Source organism: Lepisma saccharinum, chromosome 2 (genome assembly GCF_977018435.1).
Source record: "Lepisma saccharinum chromosome 2, izLepSacc3.1, whole genome shotgun sequence".
Lineage (NCBI taxonomy): Eukaryota > Metazoa > Arthropoda > Insecta > Zygentoma > Lepismatidae > Lepisma > Lepisma saccharinum.
In genome coordinates, this window is record NC_139230.1 from 171,077,006 (window position 1) to 171,094,898 (window position 17,893).

Consider the following 17,893-nt stretch of genomic DNA (forward strand, 5'->3'; position numbering starts at 1 on the left):
CACACACACACATATACGCTCTCTCATACAAGCACAAAGCAGAGTTTTGGGTAGGCCTATGTATGTATAAATATATAATTCAATACAAAAAAATACAATTTTCTTTCCCCTCAAATGAAGAGGAAGCAGGACGAAGATACATCAAGATAATTCATGATTTATGCGAGTTTCTTTACAAATCGTGGGATATGCTGTACCCTTCATTCTCTCTTTTTTTTCTTTTCACACAGTTCTATATGTTTATCACTAATAACAAAATACGAAATTCTTATTTTATTATTAGTAGCGAATTTAACCTCTATTACTGTTTCCAAAGTATTTTGTAATTTCCTATTTTACACAAAACCGCTTGTATTTTAAACGTATTAGTGTTTTAAGTGTTTCCTATCATTCTATTATATTTTATGCATATCTCCTGTGCACTTGGCAACCCTGAAATTGCACTTAACTCACTAACGCCTCTTATATGTTGGGTTGCCTAATATAAAATGTCGTTGTTCGGATACTGTTTGCGAACACTATAGTGGGACCACAGCAAAAGGACCTGCGCAGAACCGCGGAAGATGCGCGAAGGCTTTTGGCCGAAGGTTCTTTTGTTTGTGGTCGCTCTGTACCTGCAACCTTTCAAATATATTATACAGTGGAGTCTCTTTAATTCGAACTTTGATAATACGAATTTCTCGGTAATTCGAATAGAAGTATAGTCCCCTTGAAACCATCTATGTTTTTGTTAATTCGAATTTTGGATAATTCGGACGTTATTCGTCTCTCTTTTGGAGCTCGCATTAAAAAGAGCCCACTGTGTATATACAAATTCTTCAGAGGAAGGAGTAAAGATTTGTCGCTTCACCAGCCTGCTTTCATTGGCATTGTCGCAGTTATCTTAGTGCTCGGCACACGTGACGTTGAATAAGAAAACCAGAAGCAATGTTACGCGTTCCGTATTGCATGCTCAAGCAGAATCACACGGAATGTAAGAGCACTTTGCACATAAATTAGCACGTGAATGTGAGCATACACTTGTCAACCACGGGTTTCCTTGGAAGACGATAGCACACCGATTACTGAATCTCACGTGAGGAAGTGCAATAACCTGAGTGGTTTACAGGAAAGTACCTGCATTCTTTGATGAAGTAAAGAGCCTTAATTTAATGAATTGTTGAATTTTAGTCAATCTGTTCACTTCGCCCACTGAATTGTTCGACTGGGTCATTCGCCCACTGAATTGTTCGACTGGGTCATTCGCCCACTGAATTGTTCGACTGGGTCATTCGCCCACTGAATTGTTCGACTGGGTCATTCGCTCACTGAATTGTTCGACTGGGTCATTCGCTCACTGAATTGTTCGACTGGGTCATTCGCTCACTGAATTGTTCGACTGGGTCATTCGCTCACTGAATTGTTCGACTGGGTCATTCGCTCACTGAATTGTTCGACTGGGTCATTCGCTCACTGAATTGTTCGACTGGGTCATTCGCTCACTGAATTGTTCGACTGGGTCATTCGCTCACTGAATTGTTCGACTGGGTCATTCGCTCACTGAATTGTTCGACTGGGTCATTCGCTCACTGAATTGTTCGACTGGGTCATTCGCTCACTGAATTGTTCGACTGGGTCATTCGCTCACTGAATTGTTCGACTGGGTCATTCGCTCACTGAATTGTTCGACTGGGTCATTCGCTCACTGAATTGTTCGACTGGGTCATTCGCTCACTGAATTGTTCGACTGGGTCATTCGCTCACTGAATTGTTCGATTTATTCAATTTCTGAATGATTCAGTTAATTAATTGGTTGGTTTATTTTACTGCGCTTCTCTGCCACTTTTTGGCTAATCAAGATGAGTATGACTGATGACATGATGAAACTGATGAAGGGACGCTCACAAGAACACCCATGCCCAGGCCGGGATTCGAATCCGGGACCACTGGCATCGAAGCGCAGTGTGCTAACACTCCGCCACGGAGGTCGGCTAATGGTTCCATTAAGTTCATGCATTATTCAATACAATTTATTGGAGGCATAAGAGAACTTTAATCATCTTGCGCAGTACTCTAACTCGTAACCACTTTCTCATTAGGTCAAATGGTATCATTTATCAATGTTCTGTAGAATTCCTTAATTTTGATATATTGACCGGTACCTACCTAAGTATCATGTCCATAATTGAACTAAAATTAAGCTAAACATTTAGATTCCATTGCTGAAACATGAAATAGAATTCCTATTATACAGTATTCTTGTAAAACCAGACACTCCAATTTCGTGCCAAGTGAGGGTGATTTGGAATGTACAATTGTCCCGGAAATACTTTCGAAATAATAATCCCAATAATAAAGAATAAGAATGTGTTCTCTCACTTTCTTGTATTAAATATGGTCAGCATGTGTAGGGTATCGTATGGGTAGTGGAATCCCTGTAATCGGTAGACCTCAGCTGGAGTGATCAGATGCGCTACGAAGCCAAAAGGTCCCAAGTTCGAATCCAGGGCAAGGCATTTTCGTGTTTGGCCCATCGTCCATTTCGTTAGTTCATAATCATCCACACCGTCGCGGGTATTGTGTGTGTGTGCTTGCTTGCTGGGCATGCATCTACAACGCTCTCAAAACAGTCAATGTGCAAAAATGCAAGATTTTATTCACGGTAGGAGGTAAAATTCAAAATTGATATATTTCCATCTAACAACAGGCTAGGATTAATATACGTATATGTAGAATCGGGACCCGCGAGGAGTCCGTACTTGCTGTCGATTTTATGTATCCCCAAGGTGACATTTGAATGGGTGATGAGGGGGAAATCCATCTTCTGGCACTTGCGAGGATGCTATATGTAGAATTTATTTAATATCCTGAAGCTGAGACAGAAGTTATTGAAATTTCCTCCCCAACTGGAAATATTTCAAATACCACACTGTATCAGATGTAAGCAATGCAACTGCACATTTGCTTTCTACAAAAATATTACTATTACAGTTATAAATTTATAACTGGAAAAGCAATATTACTTAATAGCTGTTTGATTAAGTCGGGTGTTAGTTTTTTTCTAATACTTTTTTGTCACATTCAATCTCATTTTTTAAAAAATCTAGGGTTATTATCAAAATCATTTCTGTGGAGGTATTTTTGTAGTCGGGCCTGAAGCCCTCGCCCCTTACATTTGTGACTGTATAGCACATATATTATGCAATTACAATTTAAGCCGTACGAGTACAAGAAATTTCAAAACAAAATGGGATTTCTAACACCCAGACAGACGTGCAATGAATCGAGTAATTTTTCGAGAAAAACATTAGCCTGCTTAGCAACGGCTTTTCGAAAATCCACGCTGGTATTCCAAATTTAGAGTTTTAAAAATCTGTTTAGAATACCCTCTAGAGCACCCTACGGGATTCTTTAAGAGTCGTATACACCATGAAATTTGTTGCTGCATATATTTCGTGACTAGTTTTCAACATTTGTATTTTTGTTATTTTACGTCTCTTTTCTGTCATTTTGGCTAGTCGCAACGACGAGGATGAGTGATTATTGGACGAAATTGATGAAGGGGCACTCGCAAAGAACGCCCATGTGCAGGCTGGGACTCGTACCCGGTAACTTCGGTGGTCACATCGAAAGTCGACCACTTAACGCGTTCGGCCACCGATCCCGCATTTTCGGCATTTGTATGGATATGTATGTGTATGTATTCAGTTTCGGAAACATTTGTTTCAGCTCCTACAAGTACTGAAACACACTGTGTCTGGATTCTTTTCAGAATCATACACAGTGGATTTTTATCAAGCACAAGCGTGTTGTCAAAATTTTGTATTCGCAACCTAGTTTACTCAACGAAATTCCGCAACAAATCCTGTGGTGGTATTGGCCTTTTAGTGTGGTTTACACTCGATGTTGCCTAGATATTTGTAAACAAAAATAGGACTACGGGGCAATGAAACTACTACAACTATAGAAAAAACCTGCAAGAATATTCTGAATTCTATAGTGCAAATTGTTTCAGAACTTAAATAGTTCCAAGATCCAAACGAAAATTACTATTTACTGTGTGCAATTTGACAGCAATTAATTATTTTAACAATATAAGATTACTATGTAACTGGCCGAGAACTGGGTGTGTAGACAAAGCACCAATATATCTTCAATTTTTGTTATTGCTTTTCTTACTCTTGGGTTAATCGCGACCATAAGACTGGATGATGAATTTATGATGGAGTCATAGGCGTGCGCACGGAGTGTGCCAGGGTACCGTACCCCCTAATGTGTCGTAAAAAATAAAATGTAGAAACTACCACTAAAATAATGAAAATAATATCCATGTTTTAAAAAGTACGCTATTTAGCCTCTCTCTCTCTCGCCAAAACAATGTGATATTGTTTACTATTATCACAAATAATAATTAATGATTCTACTGGCAAAAATAATGTATTGCATCACATGAAATGGTTTGTTTGTTTGAATTGTTGTTTTAAGTCCACTTTGTGCACATATAGGCTAATTGGGACTGGACCTACGGTTTAAGGTGGGATCCGAATCTCCGTGCAATGTGACTCAACCGGGTATCGAACCAGGGACCGCTTGATGCTGACGACGCATCACATGCAATAGTAAATAAAAAGGTCTAGCTTCTTGCGGGCTTGAATTTAAATGTATACTGTGGTACAAAAAAAATACAGGGAGGTTATTTCAGTCGTTCACCGCCAGCGTGGCGGCCGGTCGGCGGACTCTTCATGCAACAGGTCCCGGCAAATTGCGTTCAGGAAGTCCGTAACAGAAACCGCTTGTTTTGTAATGTTTCCACTTTTCACAATTACAGTTACAATTACAATTGAAATAAGCACGTACCTTGTCGCAAGGATGCTGGAAAAGGTGTCCTCCCACATACAAATATTTCTGGCACCTTATTTCTGACATCTAATCTTAGATTAGACATCGCTACTTAACCTCAGTTGACAGAAAGGAAGACAGCATCCCGGCGCATAAAGCAAACCGAAAGCGTAAAATGATATTTAAAAGTAATAATAATGATGATCACTAACCTCCTGTGTTATAAGAGATGTTGAAAATGACCTACTTCAACAGCAATACAACACGTTTCTTAGGTTCAAGAGATCCTGTGTCTCGTAATTGCCTGACCACTTTTCTGCAAGAATTCGTTTTCACGTAATTATCGTACAGGGAGGTTATTTCAGTCGTTCACCGCCAGAGTGACGGCCGTTCCGCGGACTCTTCATGCAACAGGTCCCGGCAAATTGCGTTCAGGAAGTCCGTAACAGAAACCGCTTGTTTTGTAATGTTTCCACTTTTCACAATTACAGTTACAATTACAATTGAAATAAGCACGTACCTTGTCGCACGGATGCAGGAAAAGGTGTCCTCCCAAATACAAATATTTCTGGCACCTTATTTCTGACATCTAATCTTAGATTAGTCATCGCTACTTTATTCTCAGTTGTCGCGACAGCGCCTGCAGCTTATCGGGGGTTGGGTGAGTTGTCAGCCGCGAGAGGGCGCTTCATACTGCACGTGTCGGCAGTGATGCCAACCGTAGGGACATGTCCCTACGCATAGGGACTTTTCACTAAATTTCGCCCGCGTAGGAACGTAGGGACAGATTTTGCCAAATGAGGGAAAACGTAGGTACTTTTTTCAATCTTGGTAAATTACATTTTATGAATTAGTTTATCTGGATACTTTAGCGAGGAGGAGAAAAAAGAACTAACTAACAGATCTCCATCAGAATTTTGGAACATGTTATCGGTTACCAAAAACTTTCAAGGCAAGTTCCTTTTTGAAAACATTTCCACTCTCGCGAAAATAGTGCTAACATTGCCGCATTCTAACGCGGAAACGGAAAGAATATTTTCAATGTTAAGTGATACAAAAACAAAAAAGGGAAATAAAATGGGACCAAAATTGTTAAAGAATGCAGGAAATACAGCATCACCAACCAACATCTATCTCTTCACAGCAGCAGCATGTATGACTTCAAATAACATAATCAACAGTAAACGACTCAACGTTATTCATTAGGGGTGTGCTGGATTCTTTACTTTAAAAAGTCGTTAATTCTCGATGTTTTCTGCCTTGTAAGTTTCTGGAACTTATCGAAAGTTGTAAGTTTTTATTCTAGAAATGCAAAAACAATCACTTAAAGTGAAAATGACTTGTAAAATTCGAGATTTCCAGTGCTTCGGGAAATTTCGAACATTTCCCGTCCAGAAAATTTTCCGACTTGGTCGGGAAATTGCAAATTTTTCAGTCCCGAATGTCGGGATTTAAAAAAATTACCGTCCCGATCCCGTCCCGACCCAAAAAATTCTGTCCAGCACACCCCTATTATTCATTAAGGCAAGAATTTACAATACCGGACCCTTCTGTAATTTCTATGCTACGTCTTATACTCACGAAATAATTATTCGTGATTATTTATCTCAAGTTAACATGTTGGGGTGTGGGGGAAAAAATGTTCATTAACGTGTAGAAGTTGTAAAATAAGCTTTTCAATTCTCGCAATGATTCTCCGTATACAAGTATGGTAGCCATATTTGTTGATATGAACAAATTAAAATTAGTTACGCTGTCTACAGCGTTGCCACACTGTTGATTTCATACTTGGAGAGCATGGATCGTGTAAGAATGGCGGAAGAGAACAGTAAAAAAGTTGTTAATGTTGTACAGATTGTTAGGTGGAGTGTGCAGGAGGATGGCTGTGGGCTAATTAATAAACTTATGGATTTCAGTATATTGCCCAAAGAACGTGCTTACATGTGACAGCGACAATCACGATGTAGAAGAACTGATTTGATTACAGGTAAATTTGGCAACAGTACATCAATCATAAAATTGCAGGATACGAAAATGGCGTCTTCGATGATGAACGTTTGCCGTTAAAGTGCTACGAAAATAATATTTTTTATCGGTTCGTAATCACAATTACCGCAAAACCATTCAGGAATAGCCCCACTGACCATTCTCGGTAAGTTTAGGTTAAGTTAGGTTAGGCAAACATAGTTAAAATTTGGGCTCGAAAAAAACATGCACGGGTAGCCCAACAAACCATTGACGGATAGCCCCACGAACCATTCAGGTACGGTTAGGTTAGGTTAGGATAGGCAAACATAGTTAAAATTTGGGGTCGTAGTAATATCAGGAATGTATATTTCGTTTTTTAAGTATTGGAAACACAAAATCTTCCGGTAAATAATAAGCAATCGTGCCGATCGCGGACCACTCAATGTCACTTATTTTGCAATTTCTACACGTGACCCCCCAAATTTTAACTTCAAATTCGTGATTAGGAGGCCTCAATTAGTGAGTATGCGAAATATTACAAAAAATCGGGGAGAGGTCCTGTATTGTAAATTCGCTCCTTCATTAATTGTGGAAGCACCGAGCAGAAAGATTTGGTAAGTAAATGTGTATATTTTATCTTCTGTTTGCATGCTCATGAGGTGTTTTTTTTTTTAGTCACTTTACTTGGCGTAGGGACATTTGGTCAGTTGTAGGGACATTTTGACTACGTCTGTAGGGACATTGCCGAAAACTGGTTAGCAACACTGTCGGCTAATGAATGAATAACAATTAACACACAATAAAGCACTGGCCATGAGTAGCACATTACAATAACACAGTATAAGCAACACGCGTACTGTTGAACGCAAACAGAATTGAACATGAACGAACACTGACGTCTGGTAGCCGACAGTGTTGCTAACCATTTTTCAGCAATGTCCCTACAGACGTAGTCAAAATGTCCCTACAACTGACCAAATGTCCCTACGCCAAGTAAAGTAACTAAAAAAACAACACCTCATTAGCATGCAAAACAGAAGATAAAATATACACATTTACTTACCAAATCTTTCTGCTCGGTGCTTCCACAATTAATGAAGGAGCGAATTTACAATACATGACCCCTCCCCGATTTTTGTAATATTTTGCATACTCACTAATTGAGGCCTCCTAATCACGAATTTCAAGTTAAGATTTGGGGGGTCACGTGTAGAAATTGCAAAATAAGTGACATTGAGTGGCCCGCGATCGGCACGATTGCTTATTATTTACCGGAAGATTTTGTGTTTCCAATACTTAAAAAACGAAATATACATTCCTGATATTACTACGACCCCAAATTTTAACTATGTTTGCCTATCCTAACCTAACCTAACCGTACCTGAATGGTTCGTGGGGCTATCCGTCAATGGTTTGTTGGGCTACCCGTGCATGTTTTTTTCGAGCCCAAATTTTAACTATGTTTGCCTAACCTAACTTAACCTAAACTTACCGAGAATGGTCAGTGGGGCTATTCCTGAATGGTTTTGCGGTAATTGTGATTACGAACCGATAAAAAATATTATTTTCGTAGCACTTTAACGGGAAACGTTCATCATCGAAGACGCTATTTTCGTATCCTGCAATTTTATGATTGATGTACTGTTGCCAAATTTACCTGTAATCAAATCAGTTCTTCTACATCGTGATTGTCGCTGTCACATGTAAGCACGTTCTTTGGGCAATATACTGAAATCCATAAGTTTATTAATTAGCCCACAGCCATCCTCCTGCACACTCCACCTAACAATCTGTACAACATTAACAACTTTTTTACTGTTCTCTTCCGCCATTCTTACACGATCCATGCTCTCCAAGTATGAAATCAACAGTGTGGCAACGCTGTAGACAGCGTTACTAATTGTAATTTGTTCATATCAACAAATATGGCTACCATACTTGTATACGGAGAATCATTGCAAGAATTGAAAAGCTTATTTTACAACTTCTACACGTTAATTAACATTTTTCCCCCTCACCCCAACATGTTAATTTGAGATAAATCATCACGAATAATTATTTCGTGAGTATAAGACGTAGCATAGAAATTACAGAAGGGTCCGGTATTGTAAATTCTTGCCTTAATGAATAATAGGGTTGTGCGGGACAGAATTTTTTGGGTCGGGACGGGATCGGGGCGGTAATTTTTTTAAATCCCGACATTCGGGACTGAAAAATTTGCAATTTCCCGACCAAGTCGGAAAATTTTCTGGACGGGAAATGTTCGAAATTTCCCGAAGCACTGGAAATCTCGAATTTTACAAGTCATTTTCACTTTAAGTGATTGTTTTTGCATTTCTAGAATAAAAACTTACAACTTTCGATAAGTTCCAGAAACTTACAAGGCAGAAAACGTCGAGAAGTAACGACTTTTTAAAGTAAAGAATCCAGCACACCCCTAATGAATAATGTTGAGTCGTTTACTGTTGATTATGTTATTTGAAGTCATACATGCTGCTGCTGTGAAGAGATAGATGTTGGTTGGTGATGCTGTATTTCCTGCATTCTTTAACAATTTTGGTCCCATTTTATTTCCCTTTTTTGTTTTTGTATCACTTAACATTGAAAATATTCTTTCCGTTTCCGCGTTAGAATGCGGCAATGTTAGCACTATTTTCGCGAGAGTGGAAATGTTTTCAAAAAGGAACTTGCCTTGAAAGTTTTTGGTAACCGATAACATGTTCCAAAATTCTGATGGAGATCTGTTAGTTAGTTCTTTTTTCTCCTCCTCGCTAAAGTATCCAGATAAACAAATTCATAAAATGTAATTTACCAAGATTGAAAAAAGTACCTACGTTTTCCCTCATTTGGCAAAATCTGTCCCTACGTTCCTACGCGGGCGAAATTTAGTGAAAAGTCCCTATGCGTAGGGACATGTCCCTACGGTTGGCATCACTGCCGACACGTGCAGTATGAAGCGCCCTCTCGCGGCTGACAACTCACCCAACCTCCGATAAGCTGCCGGCGCTGTCGCGACAACTGAGGATAAAGTAGCGATGACTAATCTAAGATTAGATGTCAGAAATAATGTGCCAGAAATATTTGTAATTGCGAGGACACCTTTTCCAGCATCCTTGCGACAAGGTACGTGCTTATTTCAATTGTAATTGTAACTGTAATTGTGAAAAGTGGAAACATTAGAAAACAAGCGGTTTCTGTTACGGACTTCCTGTAATGCAATTTGCCGGGACCTGTTGCATGAAGAGTCCGCTGAACGGCCGCCACGCTGGCGGTGAACGACTGAAATAACCTCCCTGTAGTATGCCTACATGGTCGTGAAATGAGAAGACGAGTGTTAAAATGAAGCACATTAAAATCTTTATTTACAAATTAGGCCTTAAAAAATGTGGAAAAATTATGAATCCTGATTACTTTCGAAACCAGGTTTGCCTCCGAAATCTTCTTAGTGTTTTAGCTGGCCACTCCACCACGTAGATCAACACACACATTATATATATATATATACCGTGCGTCCATTTCGATCTGCAGCCGAGAGATCGGGAGAAGCGTGGCGGGCGGCACTGACGGAGATGCCGACATTTGCGGCCTGAAATGCCCGCTTATTTTTATGGACATATGCAGACATTTATATAAATATTGCAAAACGAGCACTAACCTGTGTTATAAGAGTATGGTTTTAATTTTAGTAGCTTAGTGACTGTATGTGCCGATGATTTTGACACGCCCACCTCTTGTGAAACACGGCGTAGAGGTTTGTTTGGAGAACGTTCTAACGCTGCACCAATATCATCGAGTTTTGCTTCGGTTAGAATCCGTCGTTTTTGCTTAGGTGTTTTAAAATTTAACGATATAGTTTCTCGTAATTTAAGGACAAGATATCTAACCGTATCTCTGTGTGGAGTTGAAACGCATGGGAATTTCTGTACAAATTACCTACACACGTCTCTACACGAGTTTGTTTTCACGTAGGTACGTGTCATACATAAAAAATCTTTGTTCTAACGTGAATCTTGCGGCTGGCATTCCAATCGTCTCACTGACACGTCACACATACACACTACAATAACACAAACAAGTAACTGCAAGTAACCAAGAATAACACTCTTGCGCACAGTACGAAATTAACACGCTCTTGGTTTACAGTGCTCGCCACTATATTTACAACTCTGTCTTCATCTAGTCGCGAAGGAACAAAAAACTCGAGCTCGGATATTTCGGATTGCGAGGAAGCTCACGAAAACCATTCACTTTTATCGGTTTCGTCTGCAGTGTAATCCTGATACAGTGTTGCACATTCGAAACCTCCAAACGATTCCCATCGCCACAAAACTCTTTCAAGGATATAAACTTAAGCAGGACGTTACTGATCAAAACCATGATTAAAATGCTTTTTTATCTGTGGCTCTTAACATCGTTTCTATAGCGTATTTATTTGTGTATATAAGAGCAGAACTTGGATGAATTACAGAAGAACTTTTGCGTGTTATAACACAGGTTAGTGATCGTTTTGCAATATTTATATAAATGTCTGCATATGTCTATAAAAATAAGCGGGCATTACAGGCCGCAAATGTCGGCTTCTCCGTCAGCGCCGCCCGCCACGCTTCTCCCGATCTCTCGGCTGCAGATCGAAATGGACGCACGGTATATATATATATATATATATATATATATATATATATATATATATATATATATATATATATATATATATTCATATGTAATTAATACTCAACACAACCTGTTTACAATTGGTTCACTATGCAAAGTTCATTTTTTTAATTTTTGCTACCAAGTAACAAAATGTGCAAAGACAATTATGTTGTAAACGTCATTATGTACAACTTTACAACTTTTCTTTAATTTCTGATTATTCGCAAGAATGGTGAACCGAGGGAACGAATGCTCGAACTCGGGATTCACACCTTCGAAGAAAACAACGCTACTATAACAGATTTTAAAACCTGATAAAGCGCGATGCATTGTGGAAATGCTCCAAGCCCCCTTCCTACACTTTACGAAGATAAAAAACACTACCGGTAAGTATTTTACCCTATGGTCAAAAAAATTGTCTAAACTACACTTTATACGTAAAAACACAGTTTAAAACGGGACAGGACCCACTGTGCAATCTGCCTTCATTGGTGTTCAAACCCAGGATCCCTTGATTACAAGTAGACTGTAACGCTATAACATTCTCAACAGGATTTTTTTTTCAACAGCCTATTTTCCAAAGAGCGTTGTTCAACGTACTTTGTGTCTTCCTGCGCCCCCTTCTTGAGCAAAAGAATATTCTGGTCACATGCCACAAGAACATATCATGCTAAAAAAAAAATTGAAAAATAAGAAATACATCAAATCTTCATTCATTTACAAATCCTGGCATCTATAGTATGCTGTAGTATTTATTGATTTCGTGTTTTAAGTCCACTTGATGCACACTAAAGCTAATCGGAACTGGACCTACAGTTTAAAGTGGGATCCGAACCACTGTGTGCTTCCACTGGGTATCGAACCCGGGACTCCTTAGTATGCTGTAGTAATACGTGTTAATCTTAATAACAATCTGTCCCACAAAGGAGATTGCAGATTACAATAAAATTATATAATTTTTTTAAATGTAGGTTGAATATGTAATTAAAATAAAATGAAAATAGAATTGTGTCGGGATAGCCTTTGTATTCCAGAGTATTAATAATGTCAAAAGTGAAATTTTCTTTAATATATTTCCAATTGCAAAGCTTCGGTTTTGTTTGCCGTTTCTGTCATTGAATATTGCCGTTTGAAAAGTTTGCGGCAGCTAAAAACCGGCAGCAATCTGTGCCTCAGGCTACTTTTCGGTTCACCCAGTTCTTCCGGCGTCCCTGCGCCAACACTAAGCCTTTTGAATTGTATTTTACACAATGGAACCGCATACAATACAAACACAATATAACAGAAAATGCATTAGTTGAGAAAAAGAAGCATAAGTGGTTAGGTGATTTTTAACCCTTGCACTCAATTGAAATATTCCTCGCCAACGCCAAGGCAATTTTGTTGGCGGGAGACTGTTTGATTTCAAAGGCAGCATGCTAGTGCTCAGAAAATAAAATTTTTAGAAACTACCATCCCCCATTGGAAACTAGGGACCGGTACACGGAAATCAACCGGCACGTTGAATGCTACTATTAAAATATTACTTTTTTTTTTTTTTTGACATTAACAATTTCGCCAACTGTATTATCTTCCATTTGAATACCTCGGTCAAATGTTACTTGGATACGTCAACACGTCAAATATTTCATTATTTCAAATTTTACCTCATGGCACGAAGCATTATTTAAATATTCTTAAAAATATATTAACTTATGTTGCAAAATACTAATCGAAATTGAAAACATTAGAAACTAGCTTATCGATTTTCAAACCTGGCTTTGTACAAGCCAAACTGTATTTCAATAAACAAATATTTGCAATTTAAGAATGTATCCAAGGAGGATGGGTATCACAACAATGAACTGGGCTACGATAAAACGCAAATCAATGTACATTACGTCACAGGCTCAGCTGTATTTTCTGTGACAAATACGGAAAGACAACATTCAAGAACACACACACTACACAATCTAACTATATAGTACAATGTCACACCGACTTTGACTGCACATGCTTTTAGGGTGTAATAGTATGACAACATAAGACAAGCACTAAACAAGACAGTTCATTTCGATATTAGTATGCACTTACCTATAAAAGAATCTTTCCACACTTCCAATTATAGCCGCGCTGATTTTTTGGCAACAAGTTTGATCATCAGGTTTGCGATCCATAATGCACTTCCGAATCCCTGAATTTACATCACACAGGCACAATGGATGTAAGTTTGTTCAAGACTGGCGATATTCCGTCTTGCCTCGCACAAACGGCGTCCTGTGTGTTGATATGAAGGCACAGTTAAGCGCACTGACAGTCAGCTGTGGGTCGAAACAACAGGGTTTAATGTTCTTTCGCCGGTCGCCTGTCTGTATTTAGATATTGTACTACTTCGCGTGAAAACCCCTAGGTGGCAGCACAATCTCTCTATCGGGTTCCGTGCGTCGTCTGCTCTCAAGGCCAGCTGATGTTTCACGCTGAAGCGAAATCCATAGAGGTTGGTCATGGTGTTCGAGAATTTCGCGTTGTTCTTCTCTTCTGCCCGAAACGACAGTTCTGAGGTTAGAGTTAAGATTTCCCAAGGATAACGTCAGTTAACGTATATGTTGGAAATTAAAAACACGTTCCTGCACGTGACATAATCTAACCCGGTTTGTTGTACATCCTCTTCGAACTGTAGCTCTGTGACGCACGCACACGTTGCTAGGCATTGATCGTTTCCAATGACGTTATAATATAGTGATATTGTTTAGTTAGCAGTCTTTTAAAGTATTGTGCATGATTTTCCATGACTTTAAGGCCATAATAATGAATCACCGTAGATTTACATTAAATAATCATAAATTGTCATACTGCAATATATTTTATGGGTTTGTTCATTAAGATGTGTCAAACGCCTGATTTTTATCTTATCTTAGGTTGCTTTTCTGCAACTTCCGGCTGCTTGCAACGATGAAGATGAATGATGATGTTATATGAAATGTATGTTAAGGCTGGGACTCGAAGACGGGTGAGGAAATTGTGAGTCGAACACTCATTACATTTTATTTTTTATTTGATTTTTGTTACTTAGCGTAGCTTTTATGCCACTTTTGGCTAATCGCAACGATGAGAATGAATGATGATGATAATATGAAATTGATAAAGGGACACTCTCAAAGAACGCCCAGGCCGGGATTCGAACCCAGCACCCCTGGCGTCGTAGAGGACTGCACTAACAACTCTTGTCGGCGAGCATTCAATACATTCTGCCACCGAAGCAGCAGGTCGAGACGTTGAGAATGAATGTGAGAAAACAAAGAAGCATGTGCATAATGTCTGAGATTCGAACCAGGTACTCTGGTTTTTGTGCACGTTAAGAAAACCACTAGCTCTCAATTTTCGGCTACACATACCGTCTTGACATGCACTCGTTTTGTTCGAAGATCATCTGTAGAAAGTGCATTACAAATTGTTGCTCATAATTAAAGGCGTACTTCCACTGAGGCAATTGCCCTTTCAATTTTTTGAAGGGACCTGTACAGTACCCTTTAAACCAGTGGCATGCCCAAAGGGGGGGGGTTATAGCCCCTTTGGCCAAGTATTCACATAAAAATAAAAAATAATGTCAATGGCAGGAAAATATGACAAAATGAGGAATGACTACAAAGAAAAAGTATACGTAACCCCTCCCTTTCGAAAATCCTGGGCACGCCACTCCTCTAAACCCTTGCATTTAAATTGCGCCCCTGGTACCCTACAAAGTAATTTGACAAACACAAGAGACGACCGTCGAATGAATCTCATTTTATAAACACAAGAAGTTTCTTATCATTATATCCCTATTCAAAATAGTTCAAACCACCGCAGAACCTTTTTTACTACATTGTGGCACTTGTTTGCTCAGTTCACTTTGCTCTCGGATTTTGTTTTCAAAATTTTTGTTTTCCTGGGCGCGTGCCCAGGATTTTCGTAAGGGGGGGTATGAATCCAACACATTTTCCAGTTCACAGGTCAAATTTCTTGTAATAAATGTGATAATTAATATATTTTGGTTTTATACCCAATGAACGCAATCAATGTATTTGCTATGGATGCTTCATGTTTTTATTTTTTAAGTCACACTTGTGATAAGAAGAAAAGCATCATATAAAAGCACCTGCTTGAATATTTTCAATTATTAATATTTTATATTTAATTGCTCAAATATAATTTTTAAACAAAAAATATGTACACTCAACATTGTAACAACATTAAAGAGATTAAGACTACTTGATGTCTTAAAGACAGTAATAAATAAGGTACCACAGTTCAACAATTTAAATTCTGAAATTTAGGCATCCAGGTTTCTGTGCGAGTTCTGACAATATGTCGTCACAAGTAACTTTTATATCCCGGTGAATGTTCAGAGCAGCTAACCCATTTAATATTTCTTCGTAAATGGTATTTCGAAGATAGGTCTTCAACCGCCTCAAAGTTGAGAATGATTTCTCATTTGATGTTGTTACCGGGATTGCACATAATATGTGCAAACGTTTGTTTACCCAGGGAAATATTACTTCACTGCACATATCAATTGCTTCAAGAGCATTTACTGGACGTGTTTGCATTGCTGCAAGATGACGATACCACAGTTTCATTTCAGTGGGAGCGTCGTGGCCTTGTAATCAAGGTGTCCCGGATTCGATACCCGGTGGAGGCTCATAGTGGTTCGGATCTCAGTTTAAACTTTAGGTCCAGTCCCGATTAGCCTTACCGTGCGTAAAGTGGACTTAAAATATCAATTCAATCAACATTGTACTTGTTGTGGAGATGATTTTGCTAAATATTGTGTACATTTTTGGCATTGCATTATTATATTATTGGTCAAAACATTTGTTTGACAGTCGACAAACAAATACGAACCCCTTCAGTAATTAACAATTTCTACTACAGTGTCATTAATGTGTCATATTCATTTTCATATTAGGTCTATGGAGAAGAATTTTGTATGGTGTTAACGTTATGGAACTGCGAAACCAACTGTTGAAGGGGCCACCCCTTCTTGAATATCAAGAGTCTGAAAGTTCGCACGTTTCACTCTCGCAATTCGGATGGAATACCTCTGAACTTAAATCGACCTTTTCTGAGGTTCTATTTGTGGAAGGTGAAGCTTCAACTTCCATTTTTTGTTTCTTTTGGAAAAAATCTAATAATGTATTTCTCCTCTTTTCTCTATCCATCTTTAGTTTCACGTCAAAAATCTATTACACACTCAATTCCAATATTATCAAAAGTAATTGAAGAAGCAAATACATTTAGTTACTTACTGGAAGATATGATAGGATGAATCTCCTTCATAACGGCGTACGATTTACCTTCACTCCCTTGGAGTTTTTAATAACATTTTCAGAAATTAAATATTTACACTATGTAATACTACTATTCTAACTGTATGGTAAATTTTGAAAATTTCGATTTGAGCTCATTGGCCAGATAAAGAGGTGAGAATCAGAGAAAATGAGAGAATATTTAATCAAACAGTTCTATGTCGAAAATTTCCAAATTGAACAACTAAATATAATATCGCGCAATTGTAGATATAGACGATGTATTAATTTGTGCATGTGACTATCCAAACATTCCTGTACGCAATGACGACGAAATGATCTGAGTGATGCTCACTAAGCAAGATTTTGCTCGTTGAGCAGACAGATCATTTACTTAACGTAGTGTGCTCTTTGATCAAAATATCAGTACATTTTACCAAAGATCAATATGGCTGCGTCGAGTGGACAAGTTTTCAGTGATTTTGAACTTCTTCTGTAATTACGCACAGTGGCGTACCTAAGGGGTGGTTGGTGGGGGGTCATAACCCCACCTTTGGCTCACTATTTCTTAATAATAATAATAATAACGTCGACGGCAGGAAATTATGACAAAATGAAGGTTGACTACTAAAAAAAGTATACGTAAACCCCCAATCGAACATCCTGAGCACGGCACTGATTACGCATTATGGCTAGCCGTTAATCACAAATACTTCATTAGCCACCATCTTCTTGTTGCTCTTTGCCTCACGAGATCTAAACACAAAAACGATATACAGCGTGTTTCAAAAAGAATATACGTATTACAAAGTATTATTTTGTCCAAACTATCGATCGCTGCGCCCTGGCTCGGCAATTAGAGAAACGAATACATAGTCTAGTTTATATAATAGCCGCTAGATGTCAGTTGTGTTCTGTTTTGCTTGGTAACCGTCAGTTGTTTGAAATGGCTAGTCCGCAGCAGAAATCATTTTGTGTTCTCGAGTTTGCGAAGTGCAATTCCGTGATTACAGTACAAAGACGTTTCAGTTTGAGGTACCAAATTGATCCTCCGAATGGGTGGAACATTCGCAGATGGTATCGACAGTTTGTAGATAGAGGATGTGTATGTAAAGGAAAGAGTACTGGCCACCCTCGTGTTCCTGAAGAAAATGTTGCACGAATTCAAACTGCTTTCCAACGTAGCC

General features: G+C 38.6%; 1 protein-coding gene across 1 annotated transcript in view; it reads right to left on the minus strand.

Annotated features, from left to right (window-relative positions):
* LOC145984190 (patched domain-containing protein 3-like) overlaps window positions 1-13,771 on the minus strand; it is a 178,284-nt gene extending 164,513 nt beyond the window's left edge. Inside the window, exon 1 of the mRNA XM_083117706.1 lies at window positions 13,513-13,771. Within this exon, the coding sequence (XP_082973832.1) occupies window positions 13,513-13,595 (83 nt within the window). The 5' untranslated portion in view covers window positions 13,596-13,771. The remainder of the gene's footprint in view (window positions 1-13,512) is intronic.
* Window positions 13,772-17,893: the final 4,122 nt, after the last annotated feature.